Below are 26,250 nucleotides of genomic sequence, written 5' to 3' on the forward strand. Positions count from 1 at the left end.
GTGTTTGTTTCTTGGTCAGTCAAACTCATGAGAGTCACTCGTAACAAATATGGCTTCAAATTATTAGCTCATCTCTCATCTTCATCTTCTTCTTCTTTTCTCTTATTCCTCTTTAACTCTTTTTATCTATTCTCGTTTCCGCCACCCTCCGAGGAGAAGGTGCACCCGCGGCGTATGTTCCCACCGATGTCTTTCTCATCAATTGTGGTGCTACCTCCGATACCAACGACGCCAGCGGCCGAACCTGGACGACAGAGTACGAGACGCTTATGCCGTCGAACTTAGACAACCTGTCGTTTGCTGCAAGTCCTTCATACCAAGACGTTGAGGTTTCTCAGGTTCCTTTCACGGAAGCTCGGATCTTCCAATCTGAGTTCACTTACAAATTCCAAGTCTCTCCAGGCTGGAAATTCCTCCGGTTATACTTCTATCGGACCCGTTACGGGTCCGACTTCAGTTCCAACAGTTTTTTCTTCTCTGTCACCGTCGACGGTTTAACTCTCTTAAAGAACTTTAACGCCGATTTAACAACGGTAAGGACTTATGAACCGGAATCAAAATATTTTATCAAAGAGTTTATCGTTACGGCTTACAAAACTCTCAGGCTCACCTTCACGCCCTCTACTGATTCGTTAGCTTTCGTTAACGGCGTGGAGATTGTCTCCATTCCTGATGGTTTTTACACAAAGGGTGGGTTTGATGACAAAATAAAAAACGTGGGTTCCAACATTGACTTCGAGTTAGATGACGAGATAACATTGGAGACCGTTTACCGCTTGAACGTCGGAGGACATATGGTTTCTGTAGTCAACGACACTGGAATGTTCCGACAATGGTTTTCTGATGATGATTTCCTTCTCAGTGAGAATTCAGGAATCATACCAGTGGTAGCGAGTGTGAAGCTGAACTACACAGAGAAGACTCCCGCTTACATTGCCCCGGATGATGTGTACAAGACGTATCTAACGATGGGGAACGTCAACAACCCTACACTCAACCTGAATTTCAACTTCCCAGTTGATGCCGGGTTTAACTATCTCGTGAGGCTTCATTTTTGTGAGACTTTACCAGAAGTGAACGAACCTGGCCAACGTGTCTTCACCATCTTCATCAGGAATCAGATTGCAAAGCTTGAGATGGATGTGATTGACATGAGCGGTGGTTCTCGCATGCCAGTGTATCTAGACTTCAGTGTATATGTGGGTTCTGAAAGTGGTCTTAGACCTTATCTACGACTTGACTTGCATCCTTACACGGAAATTGCCCCAAGGTATTATGATGCTATTCTGAATGGTGTAGAGATTCTGAAGCTGATCAATGATGACGGTATTGCTGGACCAAATCCAAAGCTTGTAATGTCCGGGGGCGAGTCACATGTGACTGGACAGAAACGGGTCATCACAATAACACTCATAGCTGTTGGTTCTGTGACTGGACTGGTGTCTATCCTTGTCTTACTAATCTTGTTGGTGCGACGTCAGATAAAAAGGAAGAAGAATAGGCAGAGCAATAGTGTCGCTATGTTTAAGGTACTACTTAAACACTACACTTACGCAGAAGTGAAGAAAATTACAAAATCATTTTCACATACGATTGGAAAAGGAGGATTTGGAACTGTTTATGGTGGAAATCTTTGTAATGGTCGTAAGGTTGCAGTTAAGGTATTAAAGGATTCAACGGGAAATGGAGAAGATTTCATCAACGAAGTTGCAAGCATGAGCCAAACATCTCACATAAACATTGTTTCTCTGCTTGGTTTTTGCTATGAAGGGTCCAAAAGGGCGATTGTATATGAGTTTCTCGAGAATGGGTCTTTGGATCAGTTTATCTCTAGAAAGAAGCCTTTGACTCTGGATGTGACAACTTTATACGGAATCGCGCTAGGCGTTGCTCGGGGATTGGAGTACTTGCACTATGGCTGCAAATCAAGAATCGTCCATTTCGACATTAAACCTCAAAATATTCTGTTAGATGGTAATATTTGTCCTAAAGTCTCAGACTTTGGCCTTGCTAAACTATGTGAAAAAAGAGAAAGCATTGTGCCACTGATAGACACGAGAGGAACTATAGGTTACATTGCACCTGAGGTGTTCTCAAGAATGTACGGTGGAATCTCCTATAAGTCTGATGTGTATAGCTATGGAATGCTGGTGATCGAGATGTTGGGGGCAAGAAGCAAAGAAATAGTTGAAACCACGGATTCCAATGCTACTTCGGTATACTTTCCTGATTGGATCTATAACGATCTTGAAAATGGACAACAAACGTGGATACTCGGAGATGAAGTAACTATGGAGGAAAACGAGATTGCAAAGAAGATGATATTGGTGAGTCTCTGGTGTATTCAACCATGCCCAATGGATCGTCCACCCATGAACAGAGTTGTTGAGATGTTAGAAGGAAGTTTGGATTCTCTTGAAATTCCCCCGAAACCTTCTATGCATATTTCCAGAGGGTTTGTTACTGATCAATCTTCTTCTCTTCCTTTATTTTCTCATGGCGAGGAGGAAGCTGGAGGAAATACTGAAACCTTTGAATCTATAAATATTTAGCACAAAATATGTTTTTGATGATTCTATAGAAAGAAGTCCAAATAACAAGATAGATTGTAAGACCATCTCCAATGTATTTTGCTATTTTCACCTCTAAAATAGGAGAACTCTATAATAGAGGTGATATATGCTCCAATGTATTCCCCTAAAATAGCAATCTCTAAATTATAGAGTAAAAAATAGAGGAATGCTATTTCTTCCTCTATAAATAGAGGAAAAAATAGAGATCTCTATTATAGAGGAAGAAATAGATGTGGGTTGGAGCAATTTCACCTCTAAATGCTATTATAGAGGTGAAAATAGCAATGGGTTGGAGATGCTCTAAGAAAAACTTTAATATTCTTTATTAAAAGAATGTTCAAAACTACAACTGCCTTTATGTTTCTCCTTGTGTGAAATATATACAAGACCCATAGCGTCCACATTGTATTTGCTGTTACTTTTGGGTAAAGTTGGCACGACCGATTCATGTGCTATTTTAGTTTTCATCATCAAAACTGAAAAGTAATATGTATTCCCAAATCGTGGAGGACAAGAAACAACAACACCAATTGGAATTGGGGAAATTGGGAATGTATGTTATATAGAGAATAGATCGCATAGATAACCAGCTCTGAATCTCTGATATCAAATGAAAAAACCTATAATGTTGATAGTACGAAAGATCATAGAGAAGAGATTTTTCTTCAACGAATACCTTTATTAGAAATCATCTGAACAAACTTTATTGTCTTATTCAATTAAATTTATGTGACACCACACAACTTGTGTATAAAAATGACCAATTCTTAACCATCCAAGTAATTTCTAACGATAACAGTTGTTTCTCTCATAAGAAACCTCACTCACCAAAAACCCTAAATTTGTGTTCTTTTGATCGTGCTCTGTAACCTCTTCCAACGGCAAACTCCATTAGGTGTGCTTCAATATATACTATAATATTTCCATTTTTTTCATATTTGTTTTTTTCTTCGGTGTCACATCACCACTCCAAAACCGCAATCTTCTTTGTTTACTTGCACCGCAAGCTAGTTTCATTGTGAGCCTTAATTAATCTTCTTGAGCTTACACTTTTATAGTTGCTGGTTTCTTTTGTTGCATTTCTCCCATCTCCTTTCAAAATGATGTTTTCAAGCCCCATTGGTGTAGCAATAGTTACTGCTGGAATGTCTTGTATGAGTCGGTATACTACTGATCTTGGTGTTAATAGCCGATGTTGGTCAAGGGTTACCGTTGAGGATTTTTGGCTCTCAACCTTGACACGAAAACCATTGAGCAAGATTTTTGTTGTTGTTAGTGCAATAAGATGTTGATGCAACAACTATCAAAACAAACTTTTGAAAGATAAGTTTCAATTAAATCTTGCAGAAAGTGGATTTGAATCCGCTTGAAGATCGATGAACAAGACAGTAGTTCATCTCTTTCAATCCACATATTGATGAAACTCACCTTTCCGGTTTGAGCAGCACAGGAGAGAAGGTGGCCCTAAGCCGCCGTATGAAAAAGCATTGGCATTTGATCGGCTGGGTCAGGAATCACACCATTCATATTCATCATCGGCCTATGGAGAGCTTTGGGTCCTCGTTGTGGGTTAACACCTTCTCGGTCTTGGGATTTGGCGTTGGCGCAACTCCAGGGCCTAAATGTTGAAAGTTAAACTTGATTTGGATCACATTTTGGGCTAATAATTTACTAATCATTTTAGCCCAAACTTAACTCAATATCTAGAATTATCCTCCACCTCCATAAGATAAAAATCTAGATATTCTCATAGAATTATCTAGATAATTAGGATAAAAAATCTTAGATATTATGCTAGAATTCTCTAGATTTACGATTAAAATATGTAAGATATTTTGTACTTTGGAGGCTATAAATACCTCCACTCCCCATCATTTTGTATCATCAAGAAATAATCCAAGTTTGTAATAAGTAATAAAAATCCTCTTCTAAGTTATAAAATCTTTCTTCTTCACACAAAACACTTTCTCTTCAAACACTTAAACACTTTCTCCATCTTTATAAAGTTTTTCATTCCAACAAAGTGGTATCAGAGCTACAAGTTCCCTTTGAAGATGGCAAATAGTGGTGTTCCCCTCCAAGTTCCATTGCTCACTAAGAGCAACTATGACAATTGGAGTCTTAGGATGATGGCTATCTTAGGAGCACATGATGTGTGGGAGATAGTCGAGAAAGGCTTCAATGAACCGGAGAATGATGGTGGTCTATCTCAAACTCAAAAAGATGGTTTGAGAGATTCAAGGAAGAGAGACAAGAAGGCTCTCTGTCTAATCTATCAAGGATTAGATGAAGATACATTTGAGAAGGTTGCTGGTGCAAAGACGTCCAAAGAAGCATGGGACAAGCTTCGGACATCTTACAAGGGAGCGGAACAAGTTAAGAAGGTACGACTTCAAACTCTAAGAGGAGAATTTGAAGCATTACAAATGAAGGAAGGAGAACTCATCTCAGATTACTTCTCAAGAGTCTTGACGGTTACTAATAACCTAAAAAGAAATGGTGAGAAGTTAGATGAGGTGAGAATCATGGAGAAAGTTCTTAGATCATTGGATTCGAAATTCGAGCACATTGTTACGGTGATTGAAGAGACAAAAGACTTGGAGACTATGACGATGGAGCAACTTCTTGGATCACTACAAGCTTATGAAGAAAAGAAGAAGAAGAAAGAAGATATTGTGGAGCAAGTTCTCAAGATGAGAATTGATCACAAGGAAGAAAGTGGCCGAAGCAATCCAAGACGTGGTGGCGGTCATTTCCGAGGACGAGGTCGTGGTGTAAATGGACGAGGTTGGAGACCATATGAAGACAACTTCAACCAAAGAGGAGAGAATTCATCAAGAGGTCGTGGAAGAGGAAACCCAAAATCAAGGTACGATAAATCAAGCATCAAATGCTATAGTTGCGGAAAGTTTGGACATTATGCTTCTGAGTGCAAAACTCCAAACAACAATAGAGTGGAAGAGAAGTCCAACTATGTTGAAGAACGGCACAAGGAAGAAGATATATTATTGATGGCTTACAAGAAGGATGAACCAAATGAGGTTCACAAGTGGTACCTTGATAGTGGTGCAAGCAACCACATGTGTGGAAATAAAAGCATGTTCGTGGAGCTTGATGAATCGGTGAAAACCAATGTGGCTTTGGGAGATGAATCGAAGATGGAGGTGAAAGGTAAAGGAAATATTCTCATCCGCTTGAAGAATGGAGATCATCAATTCATTTCCAATGTTTACTACATTCCAAGCATGAAGACCAACATCTTGAGCCTAGGACAACTCTTAGAGAAAGGTTATGACATTCGACTAAAGGATAATAGCCTTTCTTTAAGAGATAATGCAAATAATCTCATCACAAAGGTGCCGATGTCAAGTAATAGAATGTTTGTCCTAAACATTCAAAATGACATTGCACGATGTTTCAAGATGTGCTACAAGGAGGAATCTTGGCTTTGGCATCTTCGATTTGGGCATCTCAACTTTGGAGGCTTAGAGCTACTTTCCAAGAAAGAAATGGTGAAAGGCTTACCTTGCATCAATCATCCAAATCAAGTGTGTGAAGGTTGCTTACTTGGAAAGCAATTCAAGATGAGTTTTCCAAAGGAGTCGGAGACAAGAGCAAGAAAGCCACTAGAACTCATACATACAGATGTATGTGGTCCGATCAAACCAAGTTCACTTGGTAAGAGTAACTACTTCCTTCTCTTTATCGATGACTTTTCAAGAAAAACATGGGTTTACTTTTTGAAACAAAAATCAGAAGTGTTTGAAATTTTCAAAAAGTTCAAAGCCCATGTTGAGAAGGAAAGTGGTCTTAAGATCAAGTCCATGAGATCGGATCGAGGAGGAGAATTCATGTCCAAGGAGTTTCTGAAGTATTGTGAAGATAATGGAATTCGAAGACAATTGACGGTGCCAAGAACCCCTCAACAAAATGGAGTTGCGGAAAGAAAGAATAGGACAATACTTGAGATGGCAAGAAGCATGCTCAAGAGTAAGAAGCTACCAAAGGAGTTGTGGGCAGAAGCAGTTGCTTGTGCGGTTTATATATCAAACCGTTCGCCTACAAAGAGTGTTTTAGAAAAGACACCACAAGAAGCTTGGAGCGGAAGGAAGCCCGGAGTCTCACATCTAAGAGTCTTTGGAAGCATTGCTCATGCTCATGTTCCAGACGAGAAGCGGAGCAAACTAGATGATAAAAGTGAGAAGTATATCTTCATTGGGTATGACGCTAACTCCAAAGGCTACAAGCTCTACAATCCTGAAACAAAGAAGACAATCATTAGTAGGAATGTCATCTTTGATGAAGAAGGAGAATGGGATTGGAGATCAAATAATGAAGACTACAACTTCTTTCCATCCTTTGAAGAAGAGAATGTGGAGCAACCGAGAGAAGATCCAGCTACACCACCAACTTCACCAACAACAAGTTCTCAAGGAGATGAAAGCTCAAGTGAAAGGACTCCACGTTTTAGAAGTCTACAAGATATCTACGAGGTAACCGAAAATCAAGATAATCTTACTCTATTTTGTCTATTTGCGGATTGCGAACCTATGAACTTTGAAGAAGCCCAAGAAAAGAAGTCATGGAGAAGTGCAATGGATGAAGAAATCAATTCGATTCAAAAGAATGATACATGGGAGTTAGCTTCACTTCCAAATGGACACAAGGCAATTGGTGTGAAGTGGGTGTACAAGGCAAAGAAGAACTCTAAAGGAGAAGTTGAAAGGTACAAGGCAAGATTGGTGGCAAAAGGCTATAGTCAAAGAGCCGGGATCGACTATGATGAGGTATTTGCTCCAGTTGCTCGCTTAGAAACGGTTAGACTAATCATTTCATTGGCAGCCCAAAAGAGTTGGAGGATACATCAAATGGATGTAAAATCAGCCTTCTTAAATGGAGACCTTGAAGAAGAAGTCTACATTGAGCAACCACAAGGCTACATAGTCAAAGGAGAAGAAGACAAAGTCTTAAGGCTGAAGAAGGCGCTTTATGGATTAAAGCAAGCACCAAGAGCGTGGAACACTCGGATTGATAAGTACTTCAAGGAGAAAGGCTTCATCAAGTGTCCATATGAGCATGCACTTTATATCAAAACTCAAAACAATGATATATTGATTGCATGCTTATATGTTGATGACTTGATATTCACTGGCAACAATCCGATTATGTTTGAAGATTTCAAGATGGAGATGACAAAAGAGTTCGAGATGACCGACATTGGACTAATGTCATACTACCTTGGCATTGAAGTAAAGCAAGAAGAAAATGGAATCTTCATTACTCAAGAAGGCTATGCAAAAGAGGTGCTTAAGAAATTCAAGATGGATGACTCAAATCCAGTTTGCACGCCAATGGAATGTGGAGTCAAGTTGTCAAAGGAAGAAGAAGGAGAGAGTGTGGATCCAACACTCTTTAAGAGTTTGGTTGGAAGCTTACGATATCTAACGTGCACAAGGCCCGACATCCTACACGCAGTTGGAGTTGTGAGTCGATACATGGAGCATCCAACAACAACTCATTTCAAGGCAGCCAAGAGGATCCTACGCTATATCAAAGGTACAATCAACTTTGGCTTGTATTACTCCATTTCTGATGATTACAAGCTTGTTGGATATAGCGATAGCGATTGGGGTGGAGATGTAGATGACCGGAAAAGCACAAGTGGCTTCGTGTTTTTCATTGGAGAAACTGCTTTCACATGGATGTCAAAGAAGCAACCAATAGTCACCCTTTCTACTTGTGAAGCAGAGTATGTGGCAGCTACTTCATGTGTTTGCCATGCTATTTGGTTAAGAAACTTGCTAATGGAATTGAGCCTACCACAAGAGGAGCCAACAAAGATATTTGTAGATAACAAGTCGGCAATAGCATTGGCGAAGAATCCAGTCTTCCATGACCGGAGTAAGCACATCGATACTCGTTATCACTACATTCGAGAATGTGTTACCAGGATGGATGTGCAGTTGGAGTATGTGAAGACAAATGATCAAGTAGCTGATATCTTCACCAAGCCACTCAAGCGAGAAGACTTCATCAAGATGAGGAGCTTACTAGGAGTAACCAAATCAAGTTTAAGAGGGGGTGTTGAAAGTTAAACTTGATTTGGATCACATTTTGGGCTAATAATTTACTAATCATTTTAGCCCAAACTTAACTCAATATCTAGAATTAACCTCCACCTCCATAAGATAAAAATCTAGATATTCTCATAGAATTATCTAGATAATTAGGATAAAAAATCTTAGATATTATGCTAGAATTCTCTAGATTTAGGATTAAAATATGTAAGATATTTTGTACTTTGGAGGCTATAAATACCTCCACTCCCCATCATTTTGTATCATCAAGAAATAATCCAAGTTTGTAATAAGTAATAAAAATCCTCTTCTAAGTTATAAAATCTTTCTTCTTCACACAAAACACTTTCTCTTCAAACACTTAAACACTTTCTCCATCTTTATAAAGTTTTTCATTCCAACACTAAATTGGCGATCTCTGACGGGCAAGCTAGCTCTCCTATGTTGGCAAGGGTGCATCTACTAGATTTGGTCTGAGCGGAATGCGAGACTTCACCGCAACACTTACCGCTCAGTTGATACAATCATGAGACTACTTGACAGGCAAATCAAGGACAGAATCTCAAGCTTCCGTGCCACTAATCACTTGATGTCCTCAGCGATGATGCAGCGGTGGTTTTCTTAACGACACAACTACTCCCCCCTATTTTGTAGATGATCTCAATGTTTTGATCATTGTCGATTGATCTTTTTTGGGTTACTAATATTAGGTTGGTTACCTAATGGGTTCTGATTTGGGTTTCATATGTAATTGGGTTGGGCCACAAACAACTTAAGCTTTATGCTTGTTTTCTTTTTTTTTTACTCATGCTTTTAATACGAAGAATCAGTTCCAAAAAAAAAAAAGTATTGTTATTTCTCAAAAGATATTCTCATTTTGTATTTTCATAAGCCACCTGAACAAAGACAAATATAACAATGTTATTTGGAATATTTTAATTAAAAAATTTTTTGGGGTAACTAATTAAAGTTCATTCAATATAACTATCTCTTGTATGACATATTTATCTCCACTCTATATTTTACTCCAAAATAGAGTGTGAAACGGAGTAATGAATAAAAAGATAAAAGATTACTTCATTTATAGACTAATACTTTTATTTTTTTTATTCATTACTTAATTTTCCATTCTATTTTGTAGTAAAATATGAAATGTTGATGGAAATGGTCTAATTACGTAACTATATTTGAGTAATTGTTTTTTTCAAACAACTATATTTTGAGTAATATTGTAATAAAATGGTTTTTAATGTTAAAAGTTAAATAAGCCTTGTAGTTAATTTTTATTATATATGTATTTTTGTAAACATGTTTATTTGAAATAGTACTGATGTACAAATGAGAAGGAAAAAAATTAAAGAGACTTTTATTTAGAGAACATTTGGTCTAATAACAAAACCAAAGCCATCGCTAAACCGGTGTCAAAATCTGGACTAACAACCAGATCAAAAACATCTGAACCAAACCGGACTCCTTTAGTTCTGGCCTCTTTTCTTTTGATCTCCACCACTGTCCGGTTTGATGGGACGTGCATTATCTTACACGATTTACATCTGTACGATCCTTTGATGACGTAAGAGTTCTTCTTATCGTACGGCGCTGAATATACGTACGCCAAAATGTTGGAATTGGTGCTCAAAATATTCATCTTCAAGTTCTTCCTCATGTACCAGATTGGGCTCTTTGGTACTTTTGCTTCGCCATTAGTATCCTTTGCTTCATATATTCCCCAACTACCTGCTAGCGTAATTTTCTAACCAGTACAAAGAAAAACTCATTTTAGTATATGCATGCACATGACCGTAACATTTTTTAACATTTAGACCAAAAGAAAAAAAACATGACCGTAACATTGATATCAGAATCCAAATTAATAGATGTTTATTTTCGTGAATGGTTGTCTAAATTGCCGGTTTGTTATATGTAAAATTATTGTTATGTAAATTTATGATAATATGAAATAGACTAATAGTCAAAACTTTTGTGCTGGATGGAATATGTAGAGATATATTCTCAATGAATATGACCGGTTATTCGAAATTCATGCCAATACTGTCCACATGCAGAATACTTGTGTATTTTTGACGTGACCGATTCTGGACGGTGGTGTAGTTGGTCCCACTCAGTCTTAATTTATACTATACGTATATAATATCTTCTTTCATACTGTACAACTCTTTTTCTTATTGTTAGACTTTTTCTTATCGTTAACTCTACAAAGATATCTTTAATCGGCTAAAACCAATCTGTCATTTACTCTAAAATTGTCATTAACGAAAGGAAATACTCAGATTCATTGACTTGAAGATTTCCTAGGCAATCTAATCTGAATATCTGATAATAGCTCGAGTTATGCACTTATCAACCAAAAAAGGCTATGTATGTATCGTTGTGAGCAAGGTACTAGGTGTAATTGTTAACAATCGATCTAATGGTTTGATGTTAGAATCTTGAAGGAGGATATTGTAAACTACAATGAATTAAACTATCAGACATATGTACGTACGAGTACTTATTCTAATTAATGTATTTACCTTGGTACGGTGCATGAGGAGGACGGAGTTACCATCTTTGTCCATGAGGATAAGTTCTTCGGGTCGGGTTCGGGCATAGTTATCAACCCGGTAGATCAAATCTCCATTAGAGTCTATCACCGTGAAACCTTCACAACTAACCAGGAGCGATTTTCTCCATACTGTGAGTGTCGTACACGCGCCTCCGGTTTCTACGATGGAGGTGACGGCCACTATTGGTTGCGTGGAGGACAACACATCATCGCCGTGGACCGACCTTGACCGATGCTTCGAGAAAGGAAACATGTTCAGTTTTTTGGTGTTCTTGGTTTACTATTTTGGGAGTGATTAGATCTAATAAGTTCTCAACACAAATATGGTAAGGTTAGGTCTATATATATAGAGGATATATATAGATAAATGTGTGTATGGACGCAGAAATATTATATTGTTGTATTTATTCCATAATATAATATGAGTAATTCTTGGGTTCACCCCCTAGGGTGAACCTAGAGGTTCACCAACCAATAGTATTTGATTATTTGATATTTGATATCTTTTAAAAAAGGAAACAACATTGAATTTCCAAATAAGATTATCTTTTTAAAATAAAACAATAAAAATACATAAAAATAGTTACAAAAAATAAATAAATAAACATTTTTAAGTCTTTAGCAAAATACTAAACCCTATATCCTAAATCTTAAACCCTAAACCTTAAACTTTGGATAAACTCTAAACGTTTGAAAATCTTAAACCTTAAATCATACATTAAAAACTAAATTTTAATAACACTAAACCCTAAATCCTAATCACTAAACCTTAAACCCTTGGGTAAACACTGAACCCTTGGATAAATCATAAACTCTAGAGTTTAATTTTAAATATTTTTGATTTACAGTTTATGATTTATCCAAGGGTTCAGGGTTTACCCAAGGGTTTAGGGTTTAGTGATTAGGATTTAGGGTTTAGTGTTATTAAAATTTAGTTTTTAATGTATGATTTAGGGTTTAAGATTTTCAAACGTTTAGAGTTTATCCAAAGTTTAAGGTTTAGGGTTTAGGGTTTAAGATTTAGGGTATAAGGTTTAGTATTTTGCTGAAGACTTAAAAATATTTATTTATTTTTTGTAACTATTTTTATGTATTTTTATTGTTTTATTTTAAAAAGATAATCTTATTTGGAAATTCAATGTTGTTTCCTTTTTTAAAAGATATCAAATATCAAATACTCAAACACTATTGGTTGGTGAACCTAGAGGTTCACCCTAGAATTACTCATATAATATTGTCTTATTTATTATTTTTTCATAATATTGTCGTCTACTCTTCTTTATTGCAACTCCGAGGTTGGTTTCTTTATAATAAAAAGAGAGTTGTCCAATATGAAAATACATATATGTGCAACAATATTATTTTCCAAATGTTATAGTTTAGATTTAATATATGTCACATTTATAGCGTTACTTTAAATATGGTTGAAAGCGTTAATAATGGTGAGTGTAATTTTCTTTCACAGAATGTTCATGAATTTTTTTTTATAAACAAAGGGTCTAAATAGTGACGAATGGAATGAGTAGGAAAAATCAATTCTTCTACATTCTCTAAATTTGATACCATCTATAAAAAATATTTTTTCAATATTTCTTTTCATTTCTTTTAACTTAAAAAATTATAAAGTAAAACTATTTTTTATCAAGGAAGCCCCTTGGTCCAGTGATTTGACAAGGGGTTCATTAATGCTTCTACACCGAGAGTTTTGGGTTTCAATTCCTGGAGAAGCGGGCTTATGCAAATTAAATGAGAAAAGACTTACTAGAAATCTGCAGCATGGCGCAAGAAGTACCGTCAAGCATGAATTCTATAGAGCGGCTCAGGTGATGCAGTCATGCGTGAATCTTTTTACGGCAGGTAGAATTATCGGTTGTAGAATCGTTTATAATATTTTTCATAATTATCTAGCGTTAAAAAAAAACTATTCTTTATCAAATTTCAGAACAGTAAGGAACAAAAATTTCTATTATTTTGTTCCTCTCGCTTCTTTCCTTTTTATTTCTATTATATTTTTGGTAGTCACTAAAGCCAAAGTGTTCATGAATTAGTACGGTAACATGTGAAAGCTGCAATATGATGGAGACTATACTGCATAGTATTAGTGTCTTCCGCATCATTGAGCACCAAAAGCTGAAAGGCATACATATCTGGAGTTCACATATCTTCAAACGATACAAAAAAAGTTAATCACACAAATTAGGGTTGTCAGTTGTCCGGCCGTATCGTATATGGGGACGAGAAATAATGGATAATATTTGAAATTTAAGACCGAGTTATTTGATATTCTCATAAATAATGTTTTTATCCCATAATTGTTTCTCTAAATATTGTAGACATCGACAATGTTAAAGAGTTTTGTAGAAAATAAAGTCAAAAGGACATGGCGATATCCACAAAAATTCTTTGACCGTTTTTCATGATAAATCAACACTCCACCACCAACAACTATATGTAGATTATTGTAGTAATTCATACTTGTTTGGAAAGGTACTCGAAAATCTGCACAAACAAATATGGTAGAAATAGTAATTCATGTATATCACAGAGCTAACGATTTTAGAATACCCATCATTAAAAAAAAGAAGAGAGAAAACAGTCCTTAACATATGGAGATTGATTCATCCAAATGGAAAACTTAACATGAAAGGAGGTAGAAATCTTTAAAAGTCATACTCAGATAGTCTTGCAGTAATTAACGTCATGGATTCGAAGTTTCAGATATAGTATCTCATCCGTTTTTGAAAGATCAATTTTTAGAATATTTACCCATATTAAAAGTACAATGAATGTTACAGTTAAAATTTAATTATTTTAATTATCATTTTTGTAACAATCTACTAATAATTATTTAATCAAATTTAAATATTTTCAAATAATATCTGTAAAATATAAAATTTATTGATATTAAAATATCTTATAAATCTAAAAAAATTATCTTTGTAAAACTAAAAAAATACATCTTAAAAATCTTCCGGTAACTAAAGGGAGTATCGTGTAATTAAGAACATCAAATTTTTTATGCATTTAACGTTTGAAACTTTTTGATCCAGTACGTTTACATCATGGCTTGTCTCTTGATACATCATGTACTTAAATTCCTCTTTTAGCACGGGTATTTTTTTGGTGATCGTAAACTCAAATATTTACAATCTTTACTCAGACCTTACAGTGGATTCTCTTATTGATCCACATTTGCGGAAATGGAATTCGCCGGTGATTCGGGCTTTGGTGGATCCCCAGGATGTGAAATTTATCGAAAGTATCCCATTGAGTAGAACTCAGATGGCAGACAGAGATGGATGGCATTTCACAAATAATGAAAAATATACGGTTAAATCTGGATATCAGGTAGAAAGGATATACCCAGATAAGGAAAAATCACCCTTAGTGTTTGGACCCACAGTGGATATTTTGAAGGCACATTGTTGGAAAATACGATGTCCACCAAAGATTAAGCATTTTCTATGGCAACTGGTGACGGGGTGTATTACAGTTAAGAAGAATCTACAAAAGAGAGGGATACCCGGGGATATCATTTGTGCAAGATGTGGAGCTGAGGAGGAATCGATTAACCATGTTTTTTTTGAGTGCCCTCCAGCACTCCAGACATGGGCTCTTTCAAAGGTTCCAACAAATCCAGCCATGTTTCCAATAAGTTCTCTCTTTGCAAACATGGATCACCTCTTTTGGAGAGTTGTGCCACAGATGGAAGATCATCAATTTGCATGGATATTATGGTACATATGGAAGGGAAGAAATAATAAAGTCTTTAGTAACCTGGATGTTGACCCGTTGGATACCCTTAAATTGGCTGAAACGGAGTCAAACCTATGGGCTGAGGCACAAATACTAGATGAGACTAAGAGGAGTCCACATGTTGAGGCTATGAGTCTCCCTTTAATTCCAGGAAGATGGTGTTTTACGGATGGTTCCTGGAAGGAAAATGATATTTTCTCAGGACAAGGATGGTATAGTACTCTAGAAGGATTTGCGGGTTTGATGGGTGCAAGGAATATTAGGGCTTCCCTTTCTCCTCTTCATGCAGAGATGGAAGCACTATTATGGGCAATGGAATGTATGAAAAACTTACGATAATTTCAGGTTACGTTTGCAACGGATTGTTCTCAATTGGTGAAGATGGTTTCGTAACCAGAAGAATGGCCAGCATTTGCAAGTTATTTGGAAGATTTCAACAGCCTGAAAGAGAGTTTTTCCAGAGCAGAGATCATCTATGTTTCAAGAACGCATAATAAGAAGGCGGATAGCTTAGCTCGCAGTGCTAGGAAAGTATCGTCTTTGGTTGTTCACATGGATCAAGATCTCCCAGTTTGGTTCACAGAGTCAATATGAGTCTGTAAAGTTGATGACAAAAAAAAAAAAAAAAAAGATACAAATATAAATATGATCTCAGTTTACTCATCTATACTATTAAAAGGGAAGCATTCTTTAAAAATCTACTTATAAAAAGTTGTTGGACCCTTTTTTTTTTTTTGATCTTCCTTATATATTATATGTTATCCCTATTTAATCTCACTTTGTTATCAACAAAATAAATATTATTAATTGGGCTTTGGGCGTTTAACTTAAAAAAGATAATTTAACTGATACAAGCCATTCAGAAAAGAAAATTATAAATCCAATTAACTTTTGTTACAGAAAAAACAAATTAACCAAATTAACTTTAGATCCATTTTTTACAAAATCCCAAATTATGAAGACTATTTTATACATAAATACATATAAATGTAACATTATTTAAATTGTATGGATTTCTAATAATAAAATATCTGTCACAAACTGATTTTTTTTTTAAATTGATAATAGTTTGATAGAAAATTAAAAAAGGAAAAAAAAATAATACTTGCTTCACTATTTTGGTAGATTGATAATTAATATATTTATAAATAAACTTAACAATATTTGTTAAAAGAAATTTCTTATACAAGTCAAATGTATATTGATATATCAAAAATTTATATAAAAAAATATTATATTTTTCTCAGTGGATTAATAACGGTCTTTTTGATTTTCAGATACTTTTACTATATTCATTTTATTATATTATATCCCACTATATATGAGTTACTAGATCTTACGATTCGACCACAAGTCTGATTCGGATATGAAAACTCAATGAAAACATTGTACCGGACTGAAATAATAATAATAGAACAGCTTTTAAATATTTTAGATATCTAATAATAAATATAAATTCATTTAGTATTTGAGTTTACGGTCACCAAAAAAATACCCGTGCTTCTTAAGCGCGGATCAAAATCTAGTTAACCTAAAAAAATCAATCTACTAACGATGCATTTGTGATCACCATGTGCATTTGTCACCATAAACATAAACCAAGATTCGACTATCAACAATCTTTTGTAATAAAACGGAATATCACTGCTCCTTGTATAGTATATTCCTGATTCAAACACCCTTTGTCGAAGGCATGCGTGGCCGAACCTGATTGGCTAGTGATTGGCAGGTAACCAGACTTTAGTTCTGGCATGCATGGTTTTCTGAGATTGATTTGGATTAAACAATTTATATACTACTTTATCTTTTATGCATTATTAAAATATATTACTGTATTAGGTAAGAACTTTTAGACTAGATCATTTATGCAAGGGTTCCAAATTAGGCCACGTAATAGATATGAGGTTCCAAGAATCTCTACTCTCTTTCTTTATCTACGAATCTTTCCTTTTGAAAGAAAAATTTCTTATCTTCTTAAAAGGCTGGTTATGTGGTAAATGATTTCTTACACACGAAAATATATAGTAATAAGTTGTATAAACAATTAAGCCAACTGCAATTGTGTAAACTATACGCTTTCTCAATAGCAATAACTTTACTATTAAAATTTAAGAAAAAAAAGAAACTATTATAACCCAAAAGATGATAATATTAGCGAATAGGAAAGAATTTTCTTGGGACAAATAAAAACAGAAGGAAAAAAAGAAAACTCAAAAAGAAAAGATAAGAACATGATTAACCTCAGTCTTTTATTCGGGGTTCTTAATTCATGATTTGATATTTTTTTTACACTTTTCGGCTAAGAGCCAGTTCTTATATCTCTTATTTACGAGACAGTTATTAGTTTTTTTTAGTTAAAATCTATGAAAAACTAAAAAACGTCTCTTAGCCGAAATTAAAAACTCCAGTTAAGAGATTAGAGTTAATCATAATCTAATAATTTGAATATTCATATTGGAAAAGTAAATAAATAAGCGAGCTATCATTTTCAAACCTGATTTTGTTGATCTTTGGTTTGCCTTTTACTCCAAATAAATCCTTCAAGAGTGATGTAGACACAGTGAAGCACGTGTTGAACACGTGTCGCGGATTAAGCAGTAGAATGGGTTCCACTAAGGAAAGTTAGTTCTCAAGGCCAAGACCAAAACCACGTAGGTATAGTTTAATCAACCCCACGTGCATGAGTCGTGACCAGTTTCTTCTCATCTTCCAGTCTTTAAATTCAGGACATTTCTAAAAACGCTGCGTGTAGGACTTTTGGGAGATTTTTGGACACATATTGTGGTGGCCCGTTAATAATTCTGGGTTATAAAATTCTAAAAGCATTTTGATCGTTATCAACTTGTAGATAAATCTTAATATGAAAAATATCTCTACCTTTTTTTTTCAAAATAAAGTTTAGGAGATAATCTAATGAAACAAGTACCATTTACATGATAATGTTTATGACAATATTTTTTAAAATATTTTTTTTCTCAAATTTGGTAAAAAGTATACATTATTTTGTTCATTATAGTGTTAAGGAGATGATCTAATGGATTAGCTCCACTACTGGAGACAGCATCGAAAGGTTTAGCAATCGTTTAGTTACGTGGAAAAAGGTGCACAAAAGAAAGATAACAAAAAGTTGACATTGTTTCGTCATTTGTTTTATTGGTACATATATATACTACAGACGCAATCATAAACAGAAGTCAGGATGGCCGAGTGGTCCAAGGCGCCAGACTCAAGTTCTGGTCCTCGAAAGAGGGCGTGGGTTCAAACCCCACTTCTGACATTTACCTTTTTCATTTAATTTTATTTTCATAATAAGTGAACTATGAGGAATAATTTCCAAAAGTTCATGTATTTTATATTTTTACGTTTAACTCTCGTACACTTACATAATTTACTCAGGTAGTCAGGTAACAATTTTAAAACCAACAAATTCCATCACTTAGAGCATCTCCAACCCCACTCCATATTTTACTCCAAAATTGAAAAAATGAAGTGGAAAATAGAGTGATGAACAAAAAATAAAAACATTACTCTATAAATGGAGTAATCTTTTTATTTTTTGTTCATTACTCCATTTCCCACTCCATTTTCTCATTTTTGGAGTAAAATATGGAGTGGGGTTGGAGATGCCCTTATCCCATCTAGAAAGTAGAAACAGAGGCAAACTCAATCCAATTATTGAAGAAACGGTGAGAACTGAGAACAGTTGCTTAACTATTCATTATGACTGAACCATACACGTTAACCAACATTTCACTACCTCTCGTAAACCAACCCCCAGAACCAAACCGAAAAGCTAAACAATTTATCTAATCAGTGTCTAACTCCGACCCAGCCGACGCCAAATCCGGAGCTGTTCCCGCTCCATCATACTGCTGAATCACCAGAACCGATGCTCTCGTCGGAGACTCCGTCGATATCAACAAACTCCCCACAGGTCCAAGTTCTGCACATTCGCTGTTCTCCCTAATCGCCAACGCGATTTCTCCACCTGGCATTCTACCAACCAGAAACAGATTACTCCGCCGCATCTCCTCAATCGCCGATCTAACATCCACGGCGGCGTTCTCCACTCGCTTCTCCAAAAACTTCACCGATTCATCAACCGACGATTTCTTCCTGATCTCAGACATGACCTCCTCATCGGACTTTAAGATTCCCCCATTCTCGTTGTTGGTATCCACATCGACACGTGTAATCTCTCCGACTCTCTCCGGCGATGTAACAAACCGGAAAACGGTTAATGATATTCCGGGATGCTCCGCCATGCGTAACCCATACGCCAAAGCTTCACGATCGTCGCGTCCACCGAAGAACAACACCACGACGGAGTACGAAACGTCCTGAGCCGAGACTTGACTCGAACCGCCGAGTCCACGGTCAACGAATATCCCAACGGAGCACGGAGCTTCAACCAACACCCTCCGGTTCACCCAACGGTAATCTCCACGCGTCGTCTCCAACGAACCATCAACTTGCTGATGTTTGTGGAACGGTAAGATCACAATCGACGCTCGTTTTCTAGCTGCCGTCGTGCAGATGTCTTCGTGGATATCGGACATTGACGAGATCGCTGTCATTGGTCGGACGTTGACTCTGCTTAGCTGCTGAAAAGCTTGGAAGGCGACGACCACTTGATCCGCGTTGTTGTTGCCTCTTCTGTTCCAGAAAGGCATTCCGTTTTTGCGGACTTTGTGAACCATTAGAATAGCTGAGGAGCGTTCTGATAGCTCTCGTAAGTGTAGAGCGTAGACGCATAGTCCTTCGCCTTTCTCTATGCCTCTTGAGGCTTCGAGGAGGTTTATCATTGAAGGGATGCTTCCTGCTCCGTGGAAACATGTGAGGATTCGGAGCTGTGTGTTTGTGTTGTTGTCTCGTTCCACCGTCCTGTGTTTGTACTCTCCTTCTTTCTTTGCTCTTCTCGCCGGTTTGTAAACTGCCATTACGATTGGTGTGGTCATGAAGGTTGTGAAGAGAGCCATTAGAACCATAATAGCAAATGTCTGATCGTTAAGAACCTGAGGAAGAAACCAAAACAGAGAAAAGTTATTATTATTTATTACCATTACATCTTTCTTGATGTTTTAATGTTTGTTACCTTTCGATCTTTCCCGATGTTGAGGACGATGAGTTCGACCAAACCTTTAGTGTTCATGAGGAACCCTAAAGCTACAGCTTCTCTCATAGGTATCTTGAAGGCGAGGGAGACGCCTAGAGTGCCAACGATCTTACCAAAACAAGCAGTGAAGGTGACTAAAACGAGAAGACCCCAAGACTGAGCTCCTTGAATCGTCGCCACGTTTGTTTTCAAACCACTTGCCACAAAGTAAAGCGGCAAGAAGAGACCAGAGACAAGATCCTCCACCTTCTCAATGAGCGCACCAGCGAAAGGTCCTTCCTTTGGGATCAAAACACCCACCACAAATGCACCAAACATGGAGTGTATTCCAATAGCATCGGTTATGAATCCACAAACAAGAACAACAGCCAGAGTGGCGCAGATGTAGGTTTCTTCAATGGGTTCTCCCTCATGGCATCTCCTCGCAATCCATTTAAAGACCGGAGGAATGATGCAAATAGCAGCGACCACAAAACCACAACCGGCAAGGAAAACCCAAAGAGAAACTAGAGCGGAGGTATCTGATCCAGAGAGAGCAATGGCTAGAGCGAGGAGAATCCAAGCAGCCACGTCGTTGACCGCAGCTGCTGACATGGCGAGTCGTCCAATCTCAGTGGTTAGAAGCTTGAGCTCAGCCAAGATACGAGCCAACACAGGGAAGGCAGTGATGGAGAGAGCCACACCCATGAAGATGAGGAACGCCACGCTGTCTACTCCTTTGGATATTGTTGCTCTAAGGACAAACGAAGAGCCAATGCCAAGAGCAAACGGGAGTGAGATGCCAGCCAGGGCTATCCCTAGAGCCTTCTTCCCGGTGTTACGAAGAGCTTTGGTGTCAATCTCCAAACCGGCGAGGAAAAGGAAGAAGAGAAGGCCGAGATTAGCCAGAGTTTCAAGAACCGTCAAGCTTTTCTTTGGGAACACAGCGTCTAGAAAAGCCTTGGAACGGCCAAGAAGAGACGGTCCAAGCATAATCCCACCCTGCAGATTAATTAATGATTAATTATTTTACTAAAAAGATTCATGGAATTGTCTACAGAGATGAAGGGGAAGCTTACAATGACTTCTGCAACGACACGAGGCTGTCTAAGGGGTCTTAAAAGGTAAGCAAGGAGACGAGTGAGAATGATAACGATGACAATCTGAAGAATGGCGAGAGGCAACGCGAAGTCTATAGGGTTATCTCCTTGGAAAACTCCGTTAGAGGTTGCTTTCATAAAAGCTGGACAAGCTGAAGTATTTGCAGCCATTCTTGCAGACCAAAAGAAAGAAGCTTCTTTTGTTCCTGAAAATGAAATACAAAAAACAATGAAGCTTTGATCTAAGATCGTACTTATATATATACACAAAAGAAAATCAGTCTTAGTAAAATCACTATCCACAAGTCAAAGTCAAATACTTTTACAATCTTAATACCAACAGAATGGCAATAGATTGAATTAGATTTAGAGTTCATCTTCACACATACCACATGCATAGAGTTGCACCAGAGAGATATGATAAGCCCAGGATTGAGCTTATCTGAATAGAACAGAAAGGGGAGAAGATTGAGGAAGAGCAAAGGTAAAAGAGAAGATAGAGAGGAAGAAATAGGGATTGAACCCGTTTTGATTATGATGATCGTAATTCGATAAGTTGTTTACAAGCCAAAGCATAACATAAATACTAAAACGTAAAAGACATTTCCCTCACTGCTGGGCTTCTCTGATCTTGGCCCATTACCTCTTTTCAATCCAGACGAGGCCCATATGATCTTATCAATACTCCCCCGATGAAGATCCGACTTGTCCTCAAGTTGGCAATGAGCTAAGCCATTCTTGTAACCGTTGCCCTTGTGTTAAGAACCTACATTTGATGAGGTGATACCTGATTCCACTTTAACGTACGGCAAGTTTCTGGCGGTCTCGGTGAATGGAACCAATCATTCATGTAGTTGAAAGTCCATCTAAAGTTCACTCTCACGCCTTTAGTGTTTATGAAGGCCATGAAATTAGCTTCAAGAACTGCAGGCAGAAACTCAAACTCCATCCCAAAAAGCTGAACTCGTTTTTCACAACTCATGACACATCTCTCATTGTTCCACGCCCTTCTTGAGCAACCATCTCTTCCAGTCTTCTTTCTCATAACCTCCACGCTCTCTAACATTTCAGTATCGCTAGTCATCTTCCTACAATAGCTGGATAACAACTCTGGTGGCCTTTGTGATTGGAACATTCCATGTGTAAACTCTGAAGGTAGCAAGGAAGTCCTCTTGTAACTGTGTTGTCGCTTTATCATCTTCTGGCCATATATCAGCTTTCTCCCCGGTCGAGGAACAGCCTTGTCCTCAAGGCTCCATAAGACAACACTTGAAACTGTGATCTCCGCTCCCCCACTTGAAATGGTCGATGGACTCCCAAGTGATCTTAAAGCGCCAAGAACATCCCCACGCTTGACCTCGATGTACAACTCAGTTCTTCCGTTCCTTTCTTTGTCTTGACCCTTGCTATGTATGACCGAAACGTCCACTCTCGCACACAGCTCTGAAGTTTCAGCGTTCCCCAAACCAAAAATAATATCGCCATTTTGTTGTGATGTTAGCCACAGCCACTGAACTTGACCTTGTTTAATGTTATCATTTAACATCATCGCTGGGCCTGGTTCCCCTTGAACTCTTTGCAACCATCTGGTGGATCGTATCTCTTCTGCACCGGCTCCATTCTGGTAAGTCATCAGCTCAACCAGTTCAGTTGAATCCAAGTATTCAGAATAGTTTAACCAAGTTCTCCCATTGACATTCCTACAGTTTGATACGCCTCCTGGATCCCACGCACTCTCATTTCTATCAGCTCCATTGTTTTGCACCTTATTGACGAACTCACTATAAACTCCAGGATTCCACACGCGAACAGCCAAACAAATCTCAGACCATTGTCTCCCACAAAAAGTCTTCACTAACCTCCAGGTCTGTTTCTTCAAACACATAGAGAAGCTGAAATTTTTAGTCTTATCTTCAACCAACATCTCCACATTAAGCCTATCAGTATTTCTAACAGGGACTTTATACTCTAGTGCTTCTCTTCTGGTACTTGAAACACCTTCGGGGGGTTTACTTTTTATTTTACCACCAAAAAGAGACAACTCTAGCTGAGCTCCTCTGTGTGACTTCCAATTTTCTTTGGCCTGTAGATTACCACTATCAGCAACCTGGTAAATCTTCCTGCAACTCTTGAGAGATTGTAACAGTTGTGGACTCTGAAAACTTCCATCGTAAACGTTCTTTCCTGGCACTCTCGTTGGATACTCATGACTACTGTCATGTATCAAATGCTCATTCTGAGTATGAAAACCCAGTTTATGCTCTTTACGCTTCCTGACTTTATGATAATACCATCTGACCGTGAGCCTTCTTGTGTATTTTGATCCTCCAGTGTGAAATGATTCTGAATTTCCCATCATGAACGGTTCTCCACCTTTTGTAACTTTCTCGGCTGAGGCTTTACTTCTTCGGTGAAGTCTAGCTTTGAACCGAACCTTATGAAAACCTTGTTTGCCACTTCGAGAGAGCTCTTCCCTGCTCTTATGCTCGCTCGGTTCCTCCAACTCAGACTCCATTGATGTTACGTCCTGTAACAACTCCATCGCACCCTCAGAATCATCCTGTTCTAGCGCTTCAACATCCTCAGCGAAGATACTTTGATCTCCTATCCTCGTATCGACATGACCTTCTATATACGTAGGCTCATGGGAAGTAAACTCATACCAGAAGAGATGAGTCTCTCGCCTCACTCCTGTGTCGATAATCTGCCTTTTAACCACACAGATCTTCATACAGTCTTTTGGATCTCTAAGACTTGGAGAGTCTAGGAACATTCCCAAGCTCTTACAGGCTTGCGCAAGCTTCACCTGAGCTATTCTCTTCTTCTGATGGTATTGTTTCTTCATCCTCACAGTCTTCACTCTCACACACCTCCTCTGAGACGTCGCAAGCCCCGTAAGATCTAACCAACCCTTTGAATCAAGAGCTCTTCTAGGTGACTTACTTTCCAGTTTCTTAAATCGAGATCTGTGGTAGTTTTGCTTGATCGGAATCCTTCTGAACCTGGTACCTCCGTTTAGCTTGAGATCTTCAAACCTTTTAGGGATGAAAGCGTTATAAGGATGAGATTCACCATACGGCCGCTTCCGCCGCTTCCGATACTCCTCACGGAACTCCTCATGCAGTCTCTGACTGTCCATTCGAAGCTCCTCACGCAGTTTCCGATCCACATCCATCTGTTTGAATGATTGTAGTAGCTTCTCGAGCTTCTCACTGAAAACCATATTTTTTTTTTTTTTTTTTTTTTTTAAAACTCAAGGTCAAAGGAACTTGAGCTCTGATACCAATGATAAGCCCAGGATTGAGCTTATCTGAATAGAACAGAAAGGGGAGAAGATTGAGGAAGAGCAAAGGTAAAAGAGAAGATAGAGAGGAAGAAATAGGGATTGAACCCGTTTTGATTATGATGATCGTAATTCGATAAGTTGTTTACAAGCCAAAGCATAACATAAATACTAAAACGTAAAAGACATTTCCCTCACTGCTGGGCTTCTCTGATCTTGGCCCATTACCTCTTTTCAATCCAGACGAGGCCCATATGATCTTATCAAGATACTACCATCCACAATTAGATTCTTAATTACTCCCAAAAAAATAAAAACCCTAGGATCGGGAGAAACCTAGAAATTTCAGGAAACTAACTGATCAAAACAATCGTAATATGAAGAGATTTGAGTTACCTGAAGAACTCGACGATCTCAGCTACAAAAAAGAAAAGAACTTTGTTATATATGCTGCGACGAAATTAGCTGACATGTAAAGATCGACGACGATGATTCGCTGGCGAAGGAGACGTTAAAGATTAGGGGACTGAAAACAAGTTGGATGGATACGACTTAAATAGAGAGAGAAAGAGAAGCGCAGTGTTTCAAAGCATATGAGCCCTTCTTCTGCTTCTCTCTATCAGATTCTTACTTAATGCTTAGTCACTCCTTTTTAACTTCTTACTTATTGCACTTTTTAATTGTTTTTGTTAGTCAGTCTGGTATCTCTCTTTAATATTTCGTTTCTTTTTATCAGAAAAAAAGGAGGCACCAAAGTCAACTTTTACCTCAGACTGCATTTAATAATTCGTTACTTAAACCTTTAGATTAGATGTTCGGTTGTTTGAAAGCGTGAATGTGAAATTATAAGATATTGATATGTAAATAGAAGTAGATATATATGGAAACATATAACTGTATTTTAGTTGTTGTTAAAAAGATTATTTCTTAAAACATATATTGTGTAGCTGTTAAGATCTAGTTCTTAAAATGGTTTATCTATTAATTTAAATAACTCTATGTAGTCATGATTTCAAGATTTTTGAAAAAAATATGACCAGTTTCATTGGAGAAGAGTCATAGGGTTTACATTTTTTTCTATATATACGAAATGTTTTAAATGTTGTTACGCTAAATTTTTCAAAATCTTCAAATTTCTATTATCATATAATTTATTGCCTTTTCATACCAATATTTATATTCGAATATATTTCTATGATTCGTTTACTTCAAAAAATATAGGAAAAACTCTTAACAAAGTTTATAGGTTTATCCTTAATATTTATTAAAAATCATATAATTTAAATGACATATGTCAATTTTAGTTGGACCATCAAAACTTAAATAATAATTTTTAATAGTCTAAAAACCAGTTAATATAAAGACTCTATTTTAATAAAATAGATGTGTGGACTATAATAATATGAGAAAAATATATTGTTCTGTTGTTGACATGATATTTTTTTATAGAATTCACGCATATCAAAAATATAAAAATATCTATAGTTAAAATTATTATCTATTTTGCTGTATAATTTTATCAATTAATAATATTTAATCAATCCAAATATATAACTTATTAACATTAATAACTAAAACTTTAATTTTTAAAAAAAAATTATCTTTGTGAAACATAAAATAAATTTAGAAATAAATTTAGAAATATCTTTTTTTTTCAAAAACAGAAAGAGTATATACAGTACAATGTATTATTGTTTTTTTTATCATTGATAAAACTCTTAAAATGTTATTTATTTTTTAGAGCAAATTACAAAATTATTGCTTCTATTAGCTGATCAAATTAAAATATAGCAAAGATTG

General features: G+C 36.9%; 3 protein-coding genes and 1 non-coding gene across 6 annotated transcripts; 2 read left to right on the plus strand and 2 right to left on the minus strand.

Annotated features, from left to right (window-relative positions):
• The first annotated feature begins 30 nt into the window (after nucleotides 1–30).
• Nucleotides 31–4,510, plus strand: LOC103864093 (probable receptor-like protein kinase At5g39030). Of its 2 annotated transcripts, none has more exons than XM_033289740.1 (2): nucleotides 31–2,614; nucleotides 2,880–4,510. In XM_033289740.1, exon 1 carries the CDS (start codon nucleotides 270–272, stop codon nucleotides 2,550–2,552), a length of 2,283 nt encoding a protein of 760 aa, XP_033145631.1. In that variant the 5' UTR covers nucleotides 31–269; the 3' UTR covers nucleotides 2,553–2,614; nucleotides 2,880–4,510. The 2 variants fall into 2 exon arrangements, with proteins under 2 accessions (XP_033145631.1, XP_009140101.2); XM_009141853.3 differs by having other exon boundaries at nucleotides 31–2,609; nucleotides 2,875–4,510.
• Nucleotides 4,511–9,394: 4,884 nt separating this feature from the next.
• Nucleotides 9,395–11,762, minus strand: LOC103864095 (protein LURP-one-related 17). The gene is made up of 2 exons (XM_009141854.2): nucleotides 11,185–11,762; nucleotides 9,395–10,403 (listed from the first exon to the last, which is right to left on the minus strand). The coding sequence occupies exons 1-2, from the start codon at nucleotides 11,467–11,469 to the stop codon at nucleotides 10,017–10,019; spliced, it is 672 nt and encodes a 223-aa protein (XP_009140102.1). The 5' UTR covers nucleotides 11,470–11,762; the 3' UTR covers nucleotides 9,395–10,016.
• Nucleotides 11,763–18,165: 6,403 nt separating this feature from the next.
• Nucleotides 18,166–18,249, plus strand: TRNAL-CAA. Its single transcript has one exon. It is a non-coding gene; the product is annotated as a tRNA-Leu (tRNA).
• Nucleotides 18,250–18,624: 375 nt separating this feature from the next.
• Nucleotides 18,625–25,805, minus strand: LOC103864097 (cation/H(+) antiporter 18). 2 transcript variants are annotated; one of them, XM_009141856.3, is made up of 4 exons: nucleotides 24,847–25,768; nucleotides 21,147–21,373; nucleotides 20,068–21,069; nucleotides 18,625–19,987 (listed from the first exon to the last, which is right to left on the minus strand). In XM_009141856.3, exons 2-4 carry the CDS (start codon nucleotides 21,336–21,338, stop codon nucleotides 18,779–18,781), a joined length of 2,403 nt encoding a protein of 800 aa, XP_009140104.1. In that variant the 5' UTR covers nucleotides 21,339–21,373; nucleotides 24,847–25,768; the 3' UTR covers nucleotides 18,625–18,778. The 2 variants fall into 2 exon arrangements, with proteins under 2 accessions (XP_009140104.1, XP_033145630.1); XM_033289739.1 differs by lacking the exons at nucleotides 18,625–19,987; nucleotides 20,068–21,069; nucleotides 21,147–21,373 and adding an exon at nucleotides 21,667–24,721 and having other exon boundaries at nucleotides 24,847–25,805.
• Between the last annotated feature and the right edge of the window lie 445 nt (nucleotides 25,806–26,250).

This window comes from Brassica rapa, chromosome A04 (genome assembly GCF_000309985.2).
Source record: "Brassica rapa cultivar Chiifu-401-42 chromosome A04, CAAS_Brap_v3.01, whole genome shotgun sequence".
Lineage (NCBI taxonomy): Eukaryota > Viridiplantae > Streptophyta > Magnoliopsida > Brassicales > Brassicaceae > Brassica > Brassica rapa.

What these genes read in the sequence shown, in the direction of transcription:
- LOC103864093 (XM_033289740.1), top strand. Translation starts at nt 270, where the DNA reads ATGCCGTCGAACTTAGACAACCTGTCGTTTGCTGCAAGTCCTTCATAC.
- LOC103864097 (XM_033289739.1), bottom strand. Translation starts at nt 24,390, where the DNA reads ATGGTTTTCAGTGAGAAGCTCGAGAAGCTACTACAATCATTCAAACAG.
- LOC103864095 (XM_009141854.2), bottom strand. Translation starts at nt 11,469, where the DNA reads ATGTTTCCTTTCTCGAAGCATCGGTCAAGGTCGGTCCACGGCGATGAT. An exon ending in TCCTCATGCACCGTACCAAG is followed by an intron (nt 10,404 to 11,184) that starts GTAAATACATTA and finishes TGTACTGGTTAG; the next exon opens with AAAATTACGCTAGCAGGTAG.